General features: G+C 35.2%; 1 protein-coding gene across 9 annotated transcripts in view; it reads right to left on the bottom strand.

Moving 5' to 3' along the window:
• LOC121290366 (POU domain, class 2, transcription factor 1-like) overlaps positions 1-19,791 on the bottom strand; it is a 260,691-nt gene that overhangs the window by 33,388 nt on the left and 207,512 nt on the right. For 6 of the 9 annotated variants that reach the window (XM_041210746.1, XM_041210750.1, XM_041210745.1 and 3 more), the window contains one exon: positions 512-17,992. The exons of 2 other annotated variants lie outside the window; for them this stretch is intronic. In XM_041210746.1, coding sequence (XP_041066680.1) covers positions 17,694-17,992 — 299 coding nt within the window. In that variant the 3' untranslated portion in view covers positions 512-17,693. Of the gene's footprint in view, positions 1-511; positions 17,993-19,791 lie in introns of those variants that run through there. One more of the 9 variants, XM_041210751.1, reaches the window with a different exon arrangement.

Below are 19,791 nucleotides of genomic sequence, written 5' to 3'. Positions count from 1 at the left end.
TCTCCTTCTAGCCATACACCATCCTAACTTGGAACCATATCACTGTTCCTTCACTGTCGCTTGGTCAAAATCCTGGAACTCCCTTCCTAAAAGCACTGTGGGTGTTCCTACACCACACTGCAGCGGTTCAAAAAGGCAGCTCACCATCACCTCCTCGAGGGTGATTAGGGATGGGCAATAAATGCCAGCAACATCCACATCCTGTGAAAGAATAAATAAAAGTTGGCACCAAGCTAGAAGTATAACAATTGAGGTCATGTGCTGAGAAGGAGTTTGCTGATGAATTGTTGTAGATAGTGCTGCTCTGGTAAAAACAGACCAGTTTTGGTGCTACTTTACTATATTTTAAAATTTAAATTTAACCACCTGAAGGCGCAAGGTATGTGTTCTTAAGATGATTAACACAAACTGTTTAAGATTAACCATCAAAAAAAATCAAGTACTCAATGGTTGTAAACTTCAAAAGAATGGACTGCATGAAGGTAGGCAGAAAGTAACTAAGTTTCCCATCAGCATTTAAGTCAGATTTTTAATGAACCAAGACGCCATTACAAAAATGAATACAAAATGATTAGATAAAATGACCACATTACAATACAAAAAAATCTAGCTGCAATGGAATTCTTTCATGGCAGTTATTGAAGACAGCTTTATCTGCAATTACTCACTATACAATGGAACTGATTTTGAAAAGGGAAGTTAAGAACCAAAGAGTACCTTAATGCAGACAGAAGCAATATTGTTAAATTTGCATTTCTAATACAACTGAGCAGTTCATCATGAATACCCATCGCTGTGTATCCGGTTTCATAATAAATTAGAAAAATAGGCTCTTGTTTGAATAGATATTTTTTAAATTAAAAGGGTGGGGAATAAATTAAACCTTAAAGCTCAAATATTTATCCAATGTACAGCAGACCAGACTAGTAGCCACTTAACATGATCTTAAAAACCAGGCAGCATCATGTAAAATCAGAGATATGTGCAATCATCTAAATCAATCTTTTCTTTTAATCTTAAATTCAAGGAATGCTGTTGTCATATCTTGATTGGGAAGGATGGAAAATTGTGCCAAGTTCTAGTTGTCACCTACTAATTTAGATCAGTTTGTTTTTCTGGCTCCTGTGTTGAAACTCCCAATACAGGTTCTCAGTTCCAGTTTAAACTTCTACTGATATGTTGGCTGATAATTTATCTACTTATACACATTTTATGAACCAATTTTCTAAATAAAGCATGTAACAGCATTCCATGTTAGAGAGGTGGAATCATTCCCAACCTGCAGATAGCTAGTTAAATGACCAGAGGAAAATATAGGAATCTGAAAACTGAAAAACTGAAAAAGTAGTTAAAATCTGTAAAAGGTGGCTTATAGATTCCTAGTCAGAATTTAGTAAATTTTTACATTTGTAGATATAAAATGCTTTGAAGTATATAAATCTTTCACCACATTAAATTTCCTTCCTAAATTAGTCATCCAACTAACTTGAGTTAATGGGACCTGTTTTTGTTCTCATCCAACAGGGTACTGGATTTTAAATTATTTTCTACAACTACATAGCTATTGTTAATGAAATGATCATATCTAATAACCACTAAATTTTAAGTGTTGAAAGTAACTGCCTACTTCCGATGCCTTGAAAAAAGGACAATCAATTGCTTCAAAGTCCATGCTAAACCCAAATATTGTTGTTGGTTCAACCATTATTCAAAATGCTGAGTCCCCTTAAAGGATAAGCAATTTCCCAGCAATTCCCAACTAAATTTGACAAAAATGTTTTTCTAAAGTTATCAGTAGTATATTAAAGGCCCCTTCATCACTGAGATTCAATTAATCGATTCCAGTTAAATTTATATAAATGTGTTAAAAGATTGAATACACAATGAAAAAAGACACAACTGAAAAGATCTGCAAATGTGTACCCATGTCATTCATGAATGAAGTATTAAGAAAACCTAACACTAAACAGGGCAGAATATTTAGCACCAGAAATAAACAAAAACACTAAATAAAATCAAATAACTAAATTTGTCAAAGTGTAAAATTTAATATCCTGACAGTTGAGTTCGTACATTTTCCCAAATGTTAATCTTTGCACTTCTAATTGAGTTTATCATGAGCCAGAAAGATACTGTACATTGTAAGTTCATATGGTTATACCAGTACACAGCAATATACAAATCAATGCTTAACAATAATGCCTTACTGCTGCAATGTGTCAGTAGACAATTACAATGAAGTGTGCATTCACACCAGTTTATTGTTGGAAATACTTTATACACAACATAATGTCACATTCCTGCTTCTAACCTCAAAGGTTAGAGCCATTTTAAATTTTCCATTACTACTCTTCAAAAGGTCATGCCATTTAGTGTATAAGAAATTCACAGTAAAATGTTGCAGTTGGCTATGGGTTAAACTGAAACTGCTATATCAGTAATAAAAAGACATACCATCCTGTGATGTAACAATTCTGAATCCCATTGAGTCAGGTTTTTAAAAAATGTATGGATCTTGATGACTCCAACATGTTGATATAAATATGGCAAAATGTTCACAAAGTTTTTTTTCTCATTTTGCCTCTTTCATATTCACTACTTTCATTGCTCCCACCAAACTTTCTTTCTTAGCCAATTTAAACAAAATGCTCAATTGATCAAGTGAAATATCTAATGGCCACAATAGCTAATGCACAGATTAATTTAGATTAGGAAATACTGCCATTCTTGAAGTTATACCTTGGTGAACAATTGTCTATTTATAAGTTTTCTACTAGCCAACTGACATTGATCTTCATCTGGAGGCACCAAAGGGCAAATCAATGCCAAATGCAATTTGTTTTTCATATTCATAAACAGTAGATTTACAGGTGCAGAATTTTAAATTTTACCACCTTTTACCTTGGTAATACTTTTGCTTGCAAACTAGATAAACTTGCTAGTTGCTAGTGTTATACACTAGATCTTTTAAACAATACTGCATGTACTTTATCAGAATTATTCTGTTGGGTTTATTTTAAAGTCACTGATAATAGGAAAACTTTTCTTGGGAACTGTGATTGTTTTTCACCATTTAATAAAATTACTTCGGTCTAAGGTCAATTTAAAATAAACAGTGAAGACCTCTTTCAGCTGGATTGGAAAATATTTAGATCAGTGGTTTGGGGCAATCATTGAAGGTAGCCAGGTAATAAATAGGTAATAAACTATGCAGAAGACAAGCATTTTTAAATCATACCGATAGTCAACAGGACAGAGAGCCCCAGGTAATGAGAGCACAAGGGAAATCCTGATCATCAGAATGCAACAGTAAAACTTTTTCTGGCCAAACAGAGTTGTTGCCTGAACAAGAGTGCAAACAAATTAAATTTTGGGTCAAATTAAATAGTGTGATATTTACCCAATAATATGGTGACACTGGAATAATTTATAAAGGTCAAGCCGTTTTGAAAAAACTCAAAATTTTGAGCAATTTGTATGAATAGCTTCAATAACATTAAATAAGGAACCAGATTATAACTATAAGCTATTACTTAGATGGATATGTAGAACTTCACTTACACATCAATTTGGTAAATGGAGGAACTGAATCTCTTTACAAAGCCAACAGTAAAGATTTTAGTTTGCTGGATATGTTAATTTCTCTTACGCCTTGCCCAGCCATTCCGTTTCTGTAATAACTTCTCCAATTCAGTATAATGTTTTATCTAGAACTGCTTAATTTCCATAAAAAGTAATGAGCATTAAAGGGGTCTTCATTAAGCAGCCTGCAAATTACAAGCAGCATACAAAGTTGTTTAACTTGGTCAGTCCTTTCTATATGACTTTATGACAACATTTTCATATATTTTGGAGGAGACCCTTAAACATTAAGTTTTCATAGAAAGCAATGGCAGCACTTAATGAGGAGCAATGCTGATATAAATTAGTTGCAATCTCACTTGTGGTTCATCAAGACTAGATGTTTCCAGTTACAGATCAAGATGTTGATACTTTTTGGAAAAGCTTCAAGCCATGCATCCAGAAGAACATCACAGGAAGTTGTCTTCATTACCAAGTTTTGAATTTGTGTTGGACTGATGCAAAAATATACGGACCAAATTCAGTGCAATTGTTTTGTAATTATAGAGGCTTGTAACCAGCTCAATTACCAACTGATAAATTTGGGAAACTGGAAAGCAAGAATGTAATCCTCCACACGATCAAACAGTGATTTTTTTTTGCACTATCCTGCACTATTTCCCTTTTATCAAACATTACTGTTTAAACAAATTCTGTTGTTTTTTTTTGTAACCTTCTATTCAAATTGCTGAAAAGTCCATCTTGACAAAATCGACAGTCTAACCAACAGGTTTTTAACAACAATTGTTTAAGCAAACTATATCCATCAATTGAGTGCCTATTGGATTTCTCTGAAGATATTATTCTAACATATCATCAGTTTCAAATATCATAATAGCAATAGCTTTTGTTTATTGTTACTGTTGAAATTTTCAGCATTTATTTTAGGAGAACTGCATCTTGCCCCAGAGCAACAAACATTTCAGGATACCATGTTGGAAGCTTCCTTTAGCTTTTCAGTTGCCATCAATTGAATTTCAGTTTAGGGCTTTTTGAAACAGGGCTGGTTATCCCAGTCCTGCCAAGAACTAATAGCAATTAGTACAAGATGGTTTCACCTCACATTAGTTGTAGTTTTTTGGGATATTTGCACTGGCAAAGGTCCGACATTTGTAACCATCTATTAGAAGTTAATACAAAAAATTGTTGTCAGGGTATATGTGAACACACTCAACAGTGGTACTGCATTAAGGTGCACTGGATACAGGGACGTCCGCAGGTTACCTGTGCTGCAGTCTTATTGTACAAGAAATACACCATGCACATGTGGGGATAGTTCAACGCAGTTGAAAATCTTAACAGTTACACCCGCTGAGTTGTTACACATCTTCATTCAGAGATAATGAGTTAATTAGTCATGAAATTTACTTATTGGTAACAGTATCCCTTTTTTCTTGGTCCCATACAGCATTCATTTATTGAATACATGTAAAAGGCCATCAAAAATCATATCTACATATCATTTTAGGCTAGCAAAAGTGCCCTTTTGCTTCAGTTTCCATAATTCCTGATTTAATTAAGTTCAAATGTGATCAGATGTAATCATCAGGTTCGCTCCTTAGGAATATCAATATTGGTGATGTTGTCATGTGGGATTACTGAATTATAGATTTATCTGGTCTCTTTCGTCTGTCAGTCATCCACTGAATAATATGCACAAACGTTAACAGTTTAACTTTTTCTTTAAAGCAGGCTCACTGGCAGGCCAGGCCAGAGAACAAAGAAGGGAGGAAAGGAAGGAAGGATGGAATACCCTGAACCAAAGTAACTAATAATTTATTGGAAAAGGCAAAATATTTGCCAATTTTCTAGGATTTTACATTTAATACAATTTAACAGTAGGCACCGGTAACCACCTTTTGTATTGGTCTGGATGGAAATTTTGGGATTCTTGCATTCCTAATGAAAAACTTCACAGCAAATTGAATTACTTTGTTGGGAAAAAGGTGGATATAAATTTTTTAAATGATTTCATTTTTGAAAGATATTATGTAGATATTTTTTTTTATTTAAGAAAGGAATACTGCCTATTGAAAAACTTTGTTTTTAAAAAACCTTCCAATAAATAACACATCTAAAGAATACAAGCCTGCGGACGTCCAAAATTGGATAATATGTACACTTTTAAAACTATGAACAACTAGGCAGTGAAAAACAGTTATGTTCTCACACACAAAGACACACCCAAAACATACAAAAATACTATATCTTAAACTACCAAGTAAGACAATTTATTTTTTTATCTCATGCCATGACTTAAGAGCAATACACTGAAACGAACAAGGATTTGACAAAAAAAAACCTTTTATCCCAGAAATATACCAAAATATACATCTAAGCTTTGGAATTACTGAGGTTAGACTAATGCCTGCTGGGTAATTGCATTTAATACACAATTAAGGTTGCAAAGAAGAAACAAATCTTTGGTATCTGCATTAGGCGAATGTTAACATTTGTATTTCGCTTTGGGATAGAGCTTGTATGATCCTACAACCCCCATTTAGTACTCAAAAAAAAATCACTGAACACAAAAAAAAATCCACCCTTCTCCACACAAAAAAGTACTGAGTCTCTATCTAGCACAAGGTTGAGGAATACAATGCATAGTTGCACAGTGGTATTATGAAAAGGAGATGAAACCCTTGTAAGCAAGCTACATCTTTTTAGTCTTCATTTTCCTTTCGCAAAATGAAATGGCAGCGTCCAGCCAGTTACAGTCAGTTCTGAAGAGCACCTCAGTGTGTATTAATTCAGATCACCCAGCCCAAAGGGATAAATGCCCCTCAGAAGAGCCAATCCTACCACAGGAATCTCCAGTCCTTTAACCAATCAAATAGCACATGGGCTCCACTTTCAGCAGTCCCTCTACATTTTTGGTGGACAGAATGAAGCAGATTTCTTTTGCTTTATGCAATTCTTTTGTCACTGTAAGCAATTCACACTTTTGAAATAAGATTAGTGTAGGACTGAAGACATTTAAAAAATTTAATTCATACAATCATTAATAAGTCTTTGGTTTTATCAGCACAATGTAAGGTTGTTGGCATGTAATAAAAGCGCTAAGCATGGCAGGAAAGACCATCACTAACATTTACATTCAGAGAATGAGTGTTATTCTCAGGGTATTTTTAATGATGGACGCAACACCCTTACCTGATCTCATACAAGATTGTCAAAACTGAACAGCCATTTATTATTCAACCAATATTTGGCTATGAGCACTACTGTGCATTCATTTGTTTGGACTTCAGTATAGCTGAGGGATGGAGGCAAGGAGAATGATTATATTGTGATGTATTTTAGTTTTCAGTGGACAGAAATGCATCTCATCAGGGATTAGGCTTGTTGTAGATAAGCATATAAACTATAATTTTTTGTATTTAATAAGTGTGGTCTTAAGCAACAGATGATGAGGCTATTATCTGTGAAAGCATCAGTAATTTGGTTGAATGTTTAAAAATATATTTATCCTCCTGATTCATGTACATAATAGTAGAAATTCAGCAAGTTAAATCAGCCTATATATTCACTTAACTAGGTTCAATAGCCTGTCCCAATGACCAGAGACGAGAGTTTCAGTCACCGAATACTGGGTTGACATCCAACAGGATACACACATCCAGTAGGAGTGAAGGGGTGGCCTGCCATCATATCTAACCAGTTCTTCATGTAAGGAGTTGTGAGTCAGGCCAACAACTTGTCCAGGTTATGTTGTGGAAGCATAAAGCAGGGAAATCAATCGGTTGCCTCATATGCCATTAGGCATGGCTAAGAAGAAGAAAGTGGTTTAACAGTTTGGCTAAAAATTCAGTGGGAGGGAGGAAGGATGTGGAAGGAAACTGAAAAAGTTAAAGGATTGCAATATGCCCAATGCTTCCTTAAACTTTAGTTGTCAATTCTGACTGTTGTTATTCTCCTGCCGTGCTAGTGCTGATACATGCCAGATTTTTTTTTAAAAAAGTATACAGTCAGTGGCAGGTTCAGCCACTCTGAGGGGGGAGATTAAAGCGAGTTACTCAGTCATGAGTTAGAAATGAGGTATACAACAGCTCCTGTACACAGAACAAATGGTGACAACACCATTTAAGCAACTGAGGAAGAAAATGAAATAATCATACCATGCAGATAGTCAAATGTAAAGCAGGAGCATTTCCATTTTAATTTGGAAGATGCTCAAGTAAATAGGTCACCAGGCCCTATGTATTTTTCATCCTCCTTGTAGCTCAGTAACAAAAACAACCGTGTGAAGTCTTGTTGCACTGATGATTCCATTGAATATGATGCAATTTCAAAACCCACCATTGCACTGGACATGACAATCCCTAGGGTTATTGGTGCAGTCACAGGTACTTGTAAGTCTCTAAACTTCTATTTGGAAATTACAAGTCAAGACATTAATAGCTGTTAATAGGGCATTATAATATTTTTTAAAAGTATCTCAATGTATTGATAATCAAAATATGGTGGAATGCAATAGGTTTTTTTTTTACTGAGAGCATCAGATTTCTTTCCTCAGGAAATCCATTTCTACTACAGCTAAACTGCTATTCTATCACAATTAGAATGGTTTATTATTGACAATAAAACAAAACCTGCTCATTAACCAGCAATTTGCACTGCAGGTTAAAACTGATAATATCTCAACGCACCTTACAAAAAAATAACTAACTGTATGATTGTCCTAGGGTGGATGTGATGCTTTTACAACCTATATGGGGGCTTTTCTATATGATATTTTAATAAGGCTGCTATAAAGATCAAACAATATTAAATATATTAACCTGTCTGGTATTCATAGCAACCATGGGAATAAATCTGACAGAATTTCATTTTCTTCCTCAGAAATCCTTCATTTATTAATTTACTATACAAACTGACCCATACTTTTGTTCCAAGTGCTCTTCTTGTCTAATTGGAATGGATGCATCAAGATTTTCTTTTTTTACATCATTCTTCAAGAGTATGTAGCTCTTTACAAAACCAGCCACTAAAATGAGAATCAATTCTACCTGCAAACCCACTAGGGCAAGTTTGTTGTAAATTTTTCATTTTTTGTATTCATAAAACTCAAGGTAACCAACTTTCTGTACTTTAAGAATCCTCAATTTAGTTTGTTGCTACTTTAATGATTGCAAGTGAATATTTAATCAATTATTAACCAAACCACCAAATTGGTTTTCCTGCCTTTCCTCAATTTCTAGGAAGGACTTTAATGCTAGCAATGAAGCAGTGTGTATCTACCAATTAAAAGCTAACAATTTTATTTTGCTTTCTTTGAGACTGTCTGGGTGAAAATGGCAGGGGATGAAGAGTAACAGCAAATTTGAATTCACCATGAATAAGGTGTACAATTCTTGCTTATATATAAATCACTAGATTTCATGCATATTATGCCTATCAACAGTTGAAAAGTTCGATTAATTATAAATTGTTACCTTTTATGATTGAGGAGAGGGTTTAAGTATAGATAAATAGTGATGTACTGATCAGGTCTCGTTGCACAGGAAGTGCACAGAAAATGAATAACCAGTTAGTTCACGGTAAAAGGAAAATGGTTTTCTCAGAGAATTTTTGTAGCATATCATGACTCTAGAGTCAAGCATTTTTAAACCAGAATTTCATTATTCTTCTAGTGAAACTGTACTTCTAGTTAATAGGTGAATATAGGGACATATCAAAGAAAGCATAATAAAGCCAAAATGGTCAGATACCACTTGCCTCCTTACATCCGAGTCAGCTGCAATGCTTTCATTGGGCGCTTCATACAGATACAGTATCAAGAGCTGGGCAACATTTTTAATACCGCATCAGAAATTATTAAAAGTTTTAGAATATTTCAAATTTCCTTTTGAAAGAAGGAGAGCTAGAAAAAAGTAAATGCATTACAGGTTGTTTGGGAGCTATATCAAGTGGAATAGAAACAGAAAATGCTTGAAATACTCAGCAGGAAATACTCCAAACCTTTTGTTCATCTCCATACTACAGGATACTATGACTTAGTTATTTGTAAGTATAACTTTAACACGGCCAAACTAAAATTGTGGCAAAAATAACTCAATATTTAGGAAACAAAACTCAAGTTACCTTGTCTGGTGGGGCAAGTTAAGTTACCAAATATCTTGACACAACAATTTTAGTCTGGAGTATTGTAATGCCCAACCCTGGTACCATTTTAAATTTCTGATACAAAGGCACAGCGAACACTAACATTGGCCAATAGCCATTGACTAGCATCAACACCAGGCTTCTGCTCTATGTAATGACACTAGAATGGCATTTGTTATACAGGGTTCACAAGTGTGGTTCTTCAGTGACACCACTGTAGCCCTCTCTTAGAATTTTTAAATGCCCACAGTACTGCCAAGTTTTTCAATAGCTTTGGATATTATTGATATTAAACCTACACTCATGCTGCAGCTGGCACACAAACTTGGTACCATCTGTTTTTGGAGGATAGCACTTTAGCACACTGTAACTCATTTACTGATAATATTTAAGGGTGTGCAATATAATGCATTTATTAATATTGTTTTCAGGCTGCTAAAATGTAAACTGCAATACTTAAAATATATAAACATAGAATTTGAAGTTTTTTTTAAAAAGCAAGCCAGATTCTAAAGGTCAGCTGTTTCAAACTGCAATCAGTTTTCACAGCTGGATGTGTAATATTGCATGAAACTTAAAAAATTAACAAAGACAGGAAGAGACACAATTAACAATAGCTAATTTGACACATAGCTAAAACATATTTTGACAGTAATTATAACCCAAAATCTACGTACAAAAGGTAAGAATGACAAAGTTGCCAATTCAGCCACTTAATATAGTCAGCTATGTGGACAACTCATCCTCACAACACAAAGAACATTATTGCACACCCCTAATATTTGCCAGTACAGAACTTTATCTTAGAAAAGTCAAGTCACATCACTGATGCTTATAGCAACCTCTGAATCCAAATATCAGATTAAAAATTACTACTGAATCTATCTGTATGAGACAGTCTAGTTTGATACCTTGAGATTACTGCCAAATCTCTGCAAATTCTCATTCCAACAACTGGATACAAAAATGAGAGCTAGGATAGTCAAAAAGTGTTAAGCCTCTGTTATTCTAAAGCACAAACCAAATGACCGGAGACAACCGCAGCCACATATCAACTCAATTGTTCTTTGATCAGTCAAGCAGGTGCAAGGAGCAGGATATATTTTTGGTCTAGACTGAATTGTTTAGCATTGCTATCAACAATAATAATACAAAGTTTAAAAACTTACTCAACTATTAGTGTGACAAACACTACATTCAATTTACAACACAGATAAAACATGTTCACCTTTTCCTTTTCTTAAGGAAACACCTTTTCTATAGTGGAACCCTCTCCCTTCCCCTGACATTGTTGAACTAACCCCTTTCTAACAAAAGGCCAGTGAAAAATGAATGGTATGGTACTGCTTAAAAATGTAGAATACAAATCTTAACTAGTTTAAAAACAGTGAGATGATGCATGCTAAAACTTAGGCCACATTTTAATTGAGTTGCAAAAGAAGGCATTTGCTTTGGCAAATAGAATCACAAGTAATTGATTTGCTTCTTTAGTTATCAAGATCACCTTTTAAAGAGAGAAACTAAATCCACGAACATTTTTTTTTAAAGTACAGGGTATCACCCAAAAATCAACAACTACATTCTAAATCTACAATCATATCCACCAGGAGCAGTTTTTGCGTTTGCAAAGCAAGCCCGTAATTGCTAAGCGATGCTGAGGTATTTCTTTTTCCATGGAAAGATTGCAATGATGGAAAATTTTGCTCATGTTCTACTTATGGGGTGCAAGATCTGTCTCATTTCCCAATGAAAATGTTTGCACAAATAGCTTAAAGCCATTTTTTTATTTAAAGAATTTAAGATCATAATATTGTGGATAATATTAATAAATTCAGATGGGATATCCCCCCACCCTCAATTTAGCTCTTCTAAAATGCGGAAAATACATTATTTGGTCTATCACTTGAGCAGGAATTACTCAATGCCGTACAGCTTTCAGAAAGGACGACGACAGGGTATACAACAGTTTCATAAACATCTAAAGAAAGTACAATTGTAATTTGGTTAGGTGGAATATCAGTTTTTTCCTTTTAGCCTAAGATGGAGTTCCCTGATATGGTGCTCACCCTATCCTACCATGATAATCATATCAATGACAATCAGTGACTCATTATTCCAGCAGCAGGGCTACACACAATGAAAGAACATTACCACTAATAGGGGACACAGATTTAAGATAATTGGTAAAAGGATCAGAGGGGAGAGGAAGAGAATTTTTTTTTTATGCAGTAAGATATGATCTGGAACCCAATGCCTGAAAAGGTGCTAGAAGAAAACTGAACAGTAACTTTTAGAAGGGAATTTGATATATATGTAAAAATTTGTGGACTACAGGAAAATAACAGCAAAGTAAGACCAACTAGATGGCTTTCAAGAATCACACAGGCAAGTTGGGCTAAATAGCCTCCTTCAGTGATGTAAGAGTCTATGAATTTCATGGATTATTGTCGAAGGGCAATTTCTGGATTTTGTGCTCAGGAAACAACCTCATCGAATCAACAGAGGTACTTTACAATGTGTTCACCAACTGATTTTTACTAATAAGTTATGCCTGTAGCAAAGGGTGGATCTTAATCAAAGCTTTATTCAGTAGCTCTTGGTTCAATAGTGCTGTCAATATTTGAGGAAATGGGATATTGCCACAACTAGGGAATTGAATCCTCAACAAAGAGTTGCACTGCCAGTTTTACAATCAATTTGCATTTATGTTTTGTTTCAGGGATGAGTTTTGAGGGGCTGGGGGTGAGGGAGTGGGGTGTGGAAGTGGGAAAAGAGAGGGGGAAACAGATTATACACTATACAGAAATATTATACATCTGTATCAATTAAGCTGTCATTTTGATTATTAGGAGTTAATAAACCATGATCTAAACTGTGTTTGTAAATACATTATAAGTGCCTGCAGGGTTACACATTCTCCACTTCACTGAAGTCAATTTTTAAAAACTGGATAAGGCATATCTCTTAGAGGACCATTATAACTGCTTTCACCTGGTTGACGATGCCTGTCACGATTGTTGTGGCAATTTTGGTGCCAAAAAAAACTTAGATACATATTTTAACTGACACTCTGATCATATCCCCAAATAAGAGTCTTTAAAAGTTAGGGAGTAAAACATAAATTAAAAATGTGTACTTGATTTGTCAAACAATACAAAAATGTAATTCTAAAGTTGTCAGAACAAAGGCATATTACTTATGGCAGAATATTAAACTAAAATAACTTTTAGGAGATTTTTAGGAAATCACAAGCTTTTAGCTGATTAAGCTGTTAAAAACGTGAAAATGCTCTTGTACTAGAACTGGGCAAAAAACCTTCACCGTGGAATTATGGCCCAATCTAATGCTTAAACTGAGAGGTTTACTTTGCATACTTATGTTGCAATTTTTTATAATGTACACCATAATTATTTGGCTTAATCAAATGTACATTTACACACCTTAAAATTTAGTTTTCATGTCAAGCCTTTGAAGATCAAAGTCAAAAGCTTGTTACTTAAAGGTTGGGAACAGCACATAAATGCACTGAAAATATGTTAAATGTACGTACATATTGCATTCAATATTTTGTAATTAAAATTTTGAGGTTCAAGTGTTTATACAACATATAAAGCATGACCAGAAATAAAATGATAAATTCCAAGGATATGGGAAAATATGTCATATCAATATGAAGAGACCCATTTAGCCTGGTTTATTTTAGAAACAGACCTTTTTGGGCATCTTCGACGAAAATATACAAATTGTACTAGAGGACTAGTTTTAGAATGAATTCAAGAAAAGTATTAAAATTGCCATGTTTTCCCATTCACAACCCGCAACAGTTTGAGGGGGAGAAATATTTGAGCATGTCTTAAAGGCAACAGGGCGCATTTGAATTTGGTAATGCTATTGAAATGCCTCAATTGCAAAAGTTTGCAAGCATCCGTTAATGGATTTTACGTATTTAGGTTTGAAATGTAATCCTCTTGCATCCAAAATTCTTATAACAAACAGATCTAAAAAAAACTGCTGCAAAAGTTAAATGACAACTGAAATACTAAGATTAAGTCAGCATTTTAGAAATTTCTTTAAAACAGATTATGAGCTTAGAAACATGAGTAAAATATTTTTCATGGAGAAAATTGGTTAATTATCAGTAAGAGCACTTCCAGATTTCAATATTTCTAAAATGAATGTTTTATGATTTAAAGTAAATATTATCCTACCTTAATTAGTAACTTGTATTTTACCAGTTTTATTTGATCTGAAAAAATGTCAACTTCAATTCAAGTGGATTGATGGAATAAATCAGTGTGTGCCTGACTTTATTTTAAGTCAAAATGGGACCATGTTATAAATGGTAATTTTAACCAGTTATGAAATGTAACTATAACAGCTCTGCACTACTTTTTGCTCCCAACTAAAAGTACTCATTATCTGTACGCCATTCAGTTCCAAAAACCTGTTAATACAACCCATTTATACACACACCTCAACGTCACAGTAGCCATTAGAGTTTGCAACATTGGTGCAAATAGTACTGCCCAGCTCCAACTTGTACAAGAGCAAAAAATAATCCTGAATGAGAATCACGGTTTGACTGCTTCAACCTCAAACTATAATATCCTACAATTCAAGCAAGATTCTCTTTGCAACAGACTAATACAGTGATATACTGACCACCTTTGTAACAAAATTTTAACCCATTAAGGAGGAGCACAAAATTAAGAAATCTGCCCCAATTTAATTTTCAGTTATTTAGAGACACAATGAACAATTAAAACTAGCCCAGTTAGGTTCAAAAACTGTGATCTGAGGTCAGCTACAAAGCATTACTTAAAAAAATTTTTTTGGTGTATTTCCTCAACTTTTGTGTCTTACCTCTGTCAATGGCCAGCATTCAGCTTTGTTTTGCATTTAAAACTGAAACAGCTATCTTAGATATGCCTTAATGCTTATTTTTCTTCTTGCTGCCTTTTAGAACATTACGTTTGTTACTTATGGAGCAAATTACTTAAGTGGAAAAATGAGGAGCAACAAAAGGTTCTCAGAAACTGTAAAAGCCTTCAGCCTTTCAAAGGGTTAACAATAAACTAATGAACCAGTTTTATTCTTTAATTCAAATCTGCTTAACGTGCAACAGCATGCAATGAAAGCCATACCCAATCCATTGGGCTGACATCAGTTGTACAACATTGGTTGTAACTCGCCTGGCCAATTTACTTTCTATTTGCTTTTTACACAATTCCCTAAATGAAAAACTAGTTGGGCAACCTGTTTCCAAGACTTGAGCCAAGCTACTGAGAGAGTATGAAATATGAGAGGAAGTGAAGGTCTCCTCTGGGAAAGGACCTCACCTTTATTCAAGCACTCAGCTAGCATTATGAGGAAATCTTTTTGCTGCATGGCACATTATATATGAGGACCAATTTATTATTGGCACTGATGTGACTGTAGACAACTGGTCTTTAAGATAGCTTCCATTGCATAGTTTGTACTTCTGATACATCATTAATTCTTTCAATGCACAAGTACTATGCACATTTTTGTACTTTGGGTGCCATTAAAATATAGTGCAACGTGAGACAACAGTGAAGAGGGCAGAAGTTTCATACATATGATTTGGGTTGGGTGGGCGGTGGAATTACAGAAAGACCTGGGAAAATTGTAAATACCTGCCTTACAGGAATAAAGGGTTCCAGTTTACATTTGTGCATGGGGTCCAAACATATCCCACTGGTCCAAAGTCCAGAATCCATTATTAGGACAGTAACAATATTCCTCTAAAATGTGATTGGCTATCCAGTGAAAATAGTACAAGAGTACATAAACTAGAAGGATACAAGTTCTGCAGCAGTACAATCTGTCGCAGGATCTATTTTGTACATTTAGACACTCTTAGGGTTTGTATATCTTGAAATAATATTTTCAACCTCCGTAATATCACTAACACCAGTCTACATTTAGCCATCCAGAAAATTTGAATTGCCCAATGAAAACTGGTTGCACCAGACTCTTGACAAAATGGTTACTACTCTGCAACAATGTAAAGTTCATGTTTGAAGATTCCTTTACCTGAAAAACGACATTAAAAAGTAGAAAATAGTAACTGTTTACCTTTTATGAACAGGAGCAACTAAATTACTGATGCCTATTAACTGCACTCATGCAAACAATGTCATTGGTACAGCAGCTAGGTAAAACTGACTTTGGTTCAAGCTTTTAATAGCTGTCCATATTTGGTAGGCAGCCATATTCATTTTATTTGCAGCTTGGTAGAGTAGCCCTACCAATGCTGCATTTTTACGTCTTGAAAAGGAGATAAATGTAGTTACCAACAGGGAAAAAATGGTGGCTGTCATTATTTTTAAGAGTAAGAAACTGGTTTAACTGTATCCAGTCACTATTACCAGCACAAAGAACAACATAACCCAAGTAAATTCCAATGACAAGATTAATTCAAGTACCTAGTTTGTTTAAGTAAATTTACACACTGTCTCAGTGCAGCAAATATGGGTGAACAGTCAGCAACAGAGCACAGAGATGTCCGGATGAACACTTGCTTGATGCAAGCACATTATTTGTTAAAGAATCAGCAATGTGTTTATCAGGAAATATCACATGCTTCTATACTGAAGAAAATTATACCCCACATTCATTTCCAGTGGGCAACTCAGCACAAAGTCCATACGTAATGGGCAACTAAACATGTTGTTTATTAACCAATTGGGCATGATGGTCAGCGCGACCATAGTTATCATTCTAGCTTGTAATGCAATCCTTATCCCTCACTTACACAAACACACTGGCAGAAAATGACAGGCACCATTTTTACTCCATGTGAACTGCAATGCTCTACTCCAGTCCTTTAATTTTTGGTTTTAATATGCTTACAGCAATGGTTCAAGCCATATTGTGCATACTGTAAGCCTCTTGTCTCAAAACAACCCTATTTTCCTTTAACGATAAACAAACGCCAAATTGAGCCAACATTAGATATGTTATCAAACTCTATAGGGAATAAACATTTTCTAGTTTCTATAAATAAATCAGTTTCAGGAAACTAGATAATGAATTTTTCCCACTGAAGACTGCTTTCCATGGTTAGCCTGGTTTATTTGCAGTTTGCTTATCTCTACCATATTCCATGATGGTTCCAACTGGCTTCAGTATCCAAGCAAAGACAAAAGCTTCACAAGATACCCATGATCCACTGACTATAAAGTCTCCTCCATTTCCAGTTGTTCAGCCGTGTGGATCAATATCTCCGATGGTATGACATTTCCTAACATACCCAACCTTACATTTAGGAAGGACAGACATACTAAGCCATTTTAAAAACCAAGAATGTTTTTAAAACCACCAGTTTGTGAACTTTTGTCTCAAAGCATCTATCTTTGAATCTTTCCTACAAAAATAACCAACAGTAAACCACTTTATACAAACGGTGCATAAATCTACAGTGTACCCGACAAGGAACAACCTTTTTTTTTAAAAGAAAGGATACCATTTCAAGAGACATTAACAAGAAGAAAAAAATAAAAACCCAATGTAATTTTCTTAACGGTTTACACGGGAAAAAAAAGATGCACAAGCATCCCAAGTACAGGCCTGCCTAAACTGTACCAGTTAAAGAAACCCATGCTATTTATACATGATATAAACACCTTTATGAAACAAAAAGGCCTGTACAACAGACCTAATTAAAATAAACACACAATTAAAAAGAACTAATAAAATAGATACTAAAGGAGACAGAACCCTTGCCTATGCATTGTTTATGACTCCTATATTGTTACGACCGTCTGAAACGATAAATATTCACGTGTTTCCTTTTTGGTAGAAGTCTTTTTTGTCATTTGTGACACAATCCTGAAAAACAAGCAAGTTAAAAAAATTAGGCAAACATCAGTTTTGCTTTTGCTGGAAGCAGCCAACTACACATCCCATCACTGGATTAAATGATCCACTCTAGGGAGGATGTCTCATTGGGCCTTGGTGGTGTTGGTGGCCCCACCTGCTGAGGTCACAGTGAACGAAGAGTTCTGGCTGGAATCAGCTGACATAGAGGCCATCTGGAGACTGGCTGCATGTCCAGTTGTCCCGGCAGCGGATATCAGGCTTACGGCTGGGTTGCTGGTGAGTAAGGAGAGGTTTTGTGGGTTCAAAAAAAGAGGGGCTGTAACGATGTTTGGAGTACCCCCTGGGTTCGCTGCATTGGCAAACAATAGATTTCCACTGGCATCAAGGGAGGTTATAGGAAGTGTTCCACTAGATGCAAGCGCTGAGAAGAGAAAATAATTCCGGTTAGAACAAACTCGCCTCGTGGAGTTACTCAGATCATCTGCACATCAAAAAGGGAAATAGAATGGAAAAATAGCACTTGTAAAGCTTAGCAGGCACACACATTAAAAATATTGATAACAATGCCTAAAGCAACGTAAAAATACTTTATTAAATTGCTGTATGTGAATGTGATGAAATGAACATAAAACTTACAAATTTTAAGTTCTTTCCATATGACATTCTAATCACTGTTGCTGGGTCAAAATCCTGGAACTCCCTTCCTAACAGCACAATGGGTGTACCTACACCACATGAACTGCTGCGGTTCAAGGTGGCGGCTCACCATCACCTTCTCAAGGGCAATTAGGGGTGGGCAATAAATGCTGGCCTAGCCAGCAATGCTCACATCCTGTGAACAAATAGATAAAAGAAAATCCAATTCTTTCCAATCTCATTTCATGTAAAGAAATGAGTAAATTCCAGAATCATAAAATACTGGTACTATCAATGCAATTTTAGTACATATGAGTTAATGTTTCCTATAGCAAGTAATCAGACAAATACATTTTTAAGGTTTAATTAACTGTTTAATTTGGGGTTACCACTTTTACATGCAATTCCTGATCTGTGCCAATCCATTACTGGAATGGACAAAAGGTAATTTAATAAAAGCAATATGGGTTTTTAAAAATATATTTGTGCTAATAAACATTGCAAGCTTCTGTTTACAAAGAAGTCAATTAAAAGCAGTGACTTTGAACCAATGCTGTGTACTACCATGTTCTACGTGTGTATCAATTTCTTTTGTCAACTGTCTTGGTTGCAGCTTAACCCAGGTTAAAACTATAGTCAAAAGGAATTTTATATGAACATGTTTTTTTGTATGCTCTTATCATTTACCATTTGATGTGTCTCATTCAGCTTAATTTTCTGAATCAATGTAGTTTACTTTAATATTCCGGTAACCTAAACTTCCTTCCAACAAATTTTTGTTTATATTCAATTTTTCTATTTGGGACAACAGATGGTTACACCATAATCAGGCAATTAAAGCCTTTCTGAAATTAAAACAAAAAGTGCTAGAAATACTTAGCAGGTCAGACAGCACCCTTCGAGAGAATACAAAGTTAATGTTTCAGGTCAATAATCTTTTGCCAGAACTGAGAAAAGTTAAATATGCAAAAGGTTTTAAGCAAGCACAGAGGTGGGGAATGTTGGGGGATGGGAAGAACAAAAGGGAAAGTCTGTGATAGGGTGGAAAACAGGAGAGATCATAAATGGGGCAAGCAGAATCATCACCAACAACTGTTGTCCAAATAAAAAGTAGGGGTAGAGATCATGTTCTGAAATTGCTGAACTCAATGTTGAGTCCAGAAGACTGTAAAATGCCGAACCGGAAGGTAAGGTGCTGTTCCTTGCGCTTCCATTATGCTTCAGTGAGAATGTAGAAGGTTGAGGATATTGAGGACAATGTGGGAGTGGGGCAGAAAATTAAAATGACAGGTGACCAGAAAGTTGGGGTGCGCTTGTGTACTGAATGGGCATGTTCTGCAAAATGGTCGTTCAATCATGTTTGGTCTCCCCACTGTGAGCAGTGAATACAGTATATTAAATTGAAAGAATACAAGCAAATTGCTGTTTTGCCTGGAAGGCATTTTTGGAGCCCTCGATAGTAAGAAGGGACGAGCTAAAAGGCCAATTATTGCAATACCTGGGATTGCATGGAAAGGTGCAAGAAAGGTGTTGAGGGTGACTGAGAAGTGGACCAACATGTTGTGGAGGGCACAGTCCCTTTGC

The sequence above is a fragment of the Carcharodon carcharias genome, chromosome 18, assembly GCF_017639515.1.
Source record: "Carcharodon carcharias isolate sCarCar2 chromosome 18, sCarCar2.pri, whole genome shotgun sequence".
NCBI classification, from domain to species: Eukaryota; Metazoa; Chordata; class Chondrichthyes; order Lamniformes; family Lamnidae; genus Carcharodon; species Carcharodon carcharias.
The sequence above is the reverse complement of the archived record's forward strand: the minus strand, read 5'-3'. Positions and strand labels throughout refer to the sequence as shown.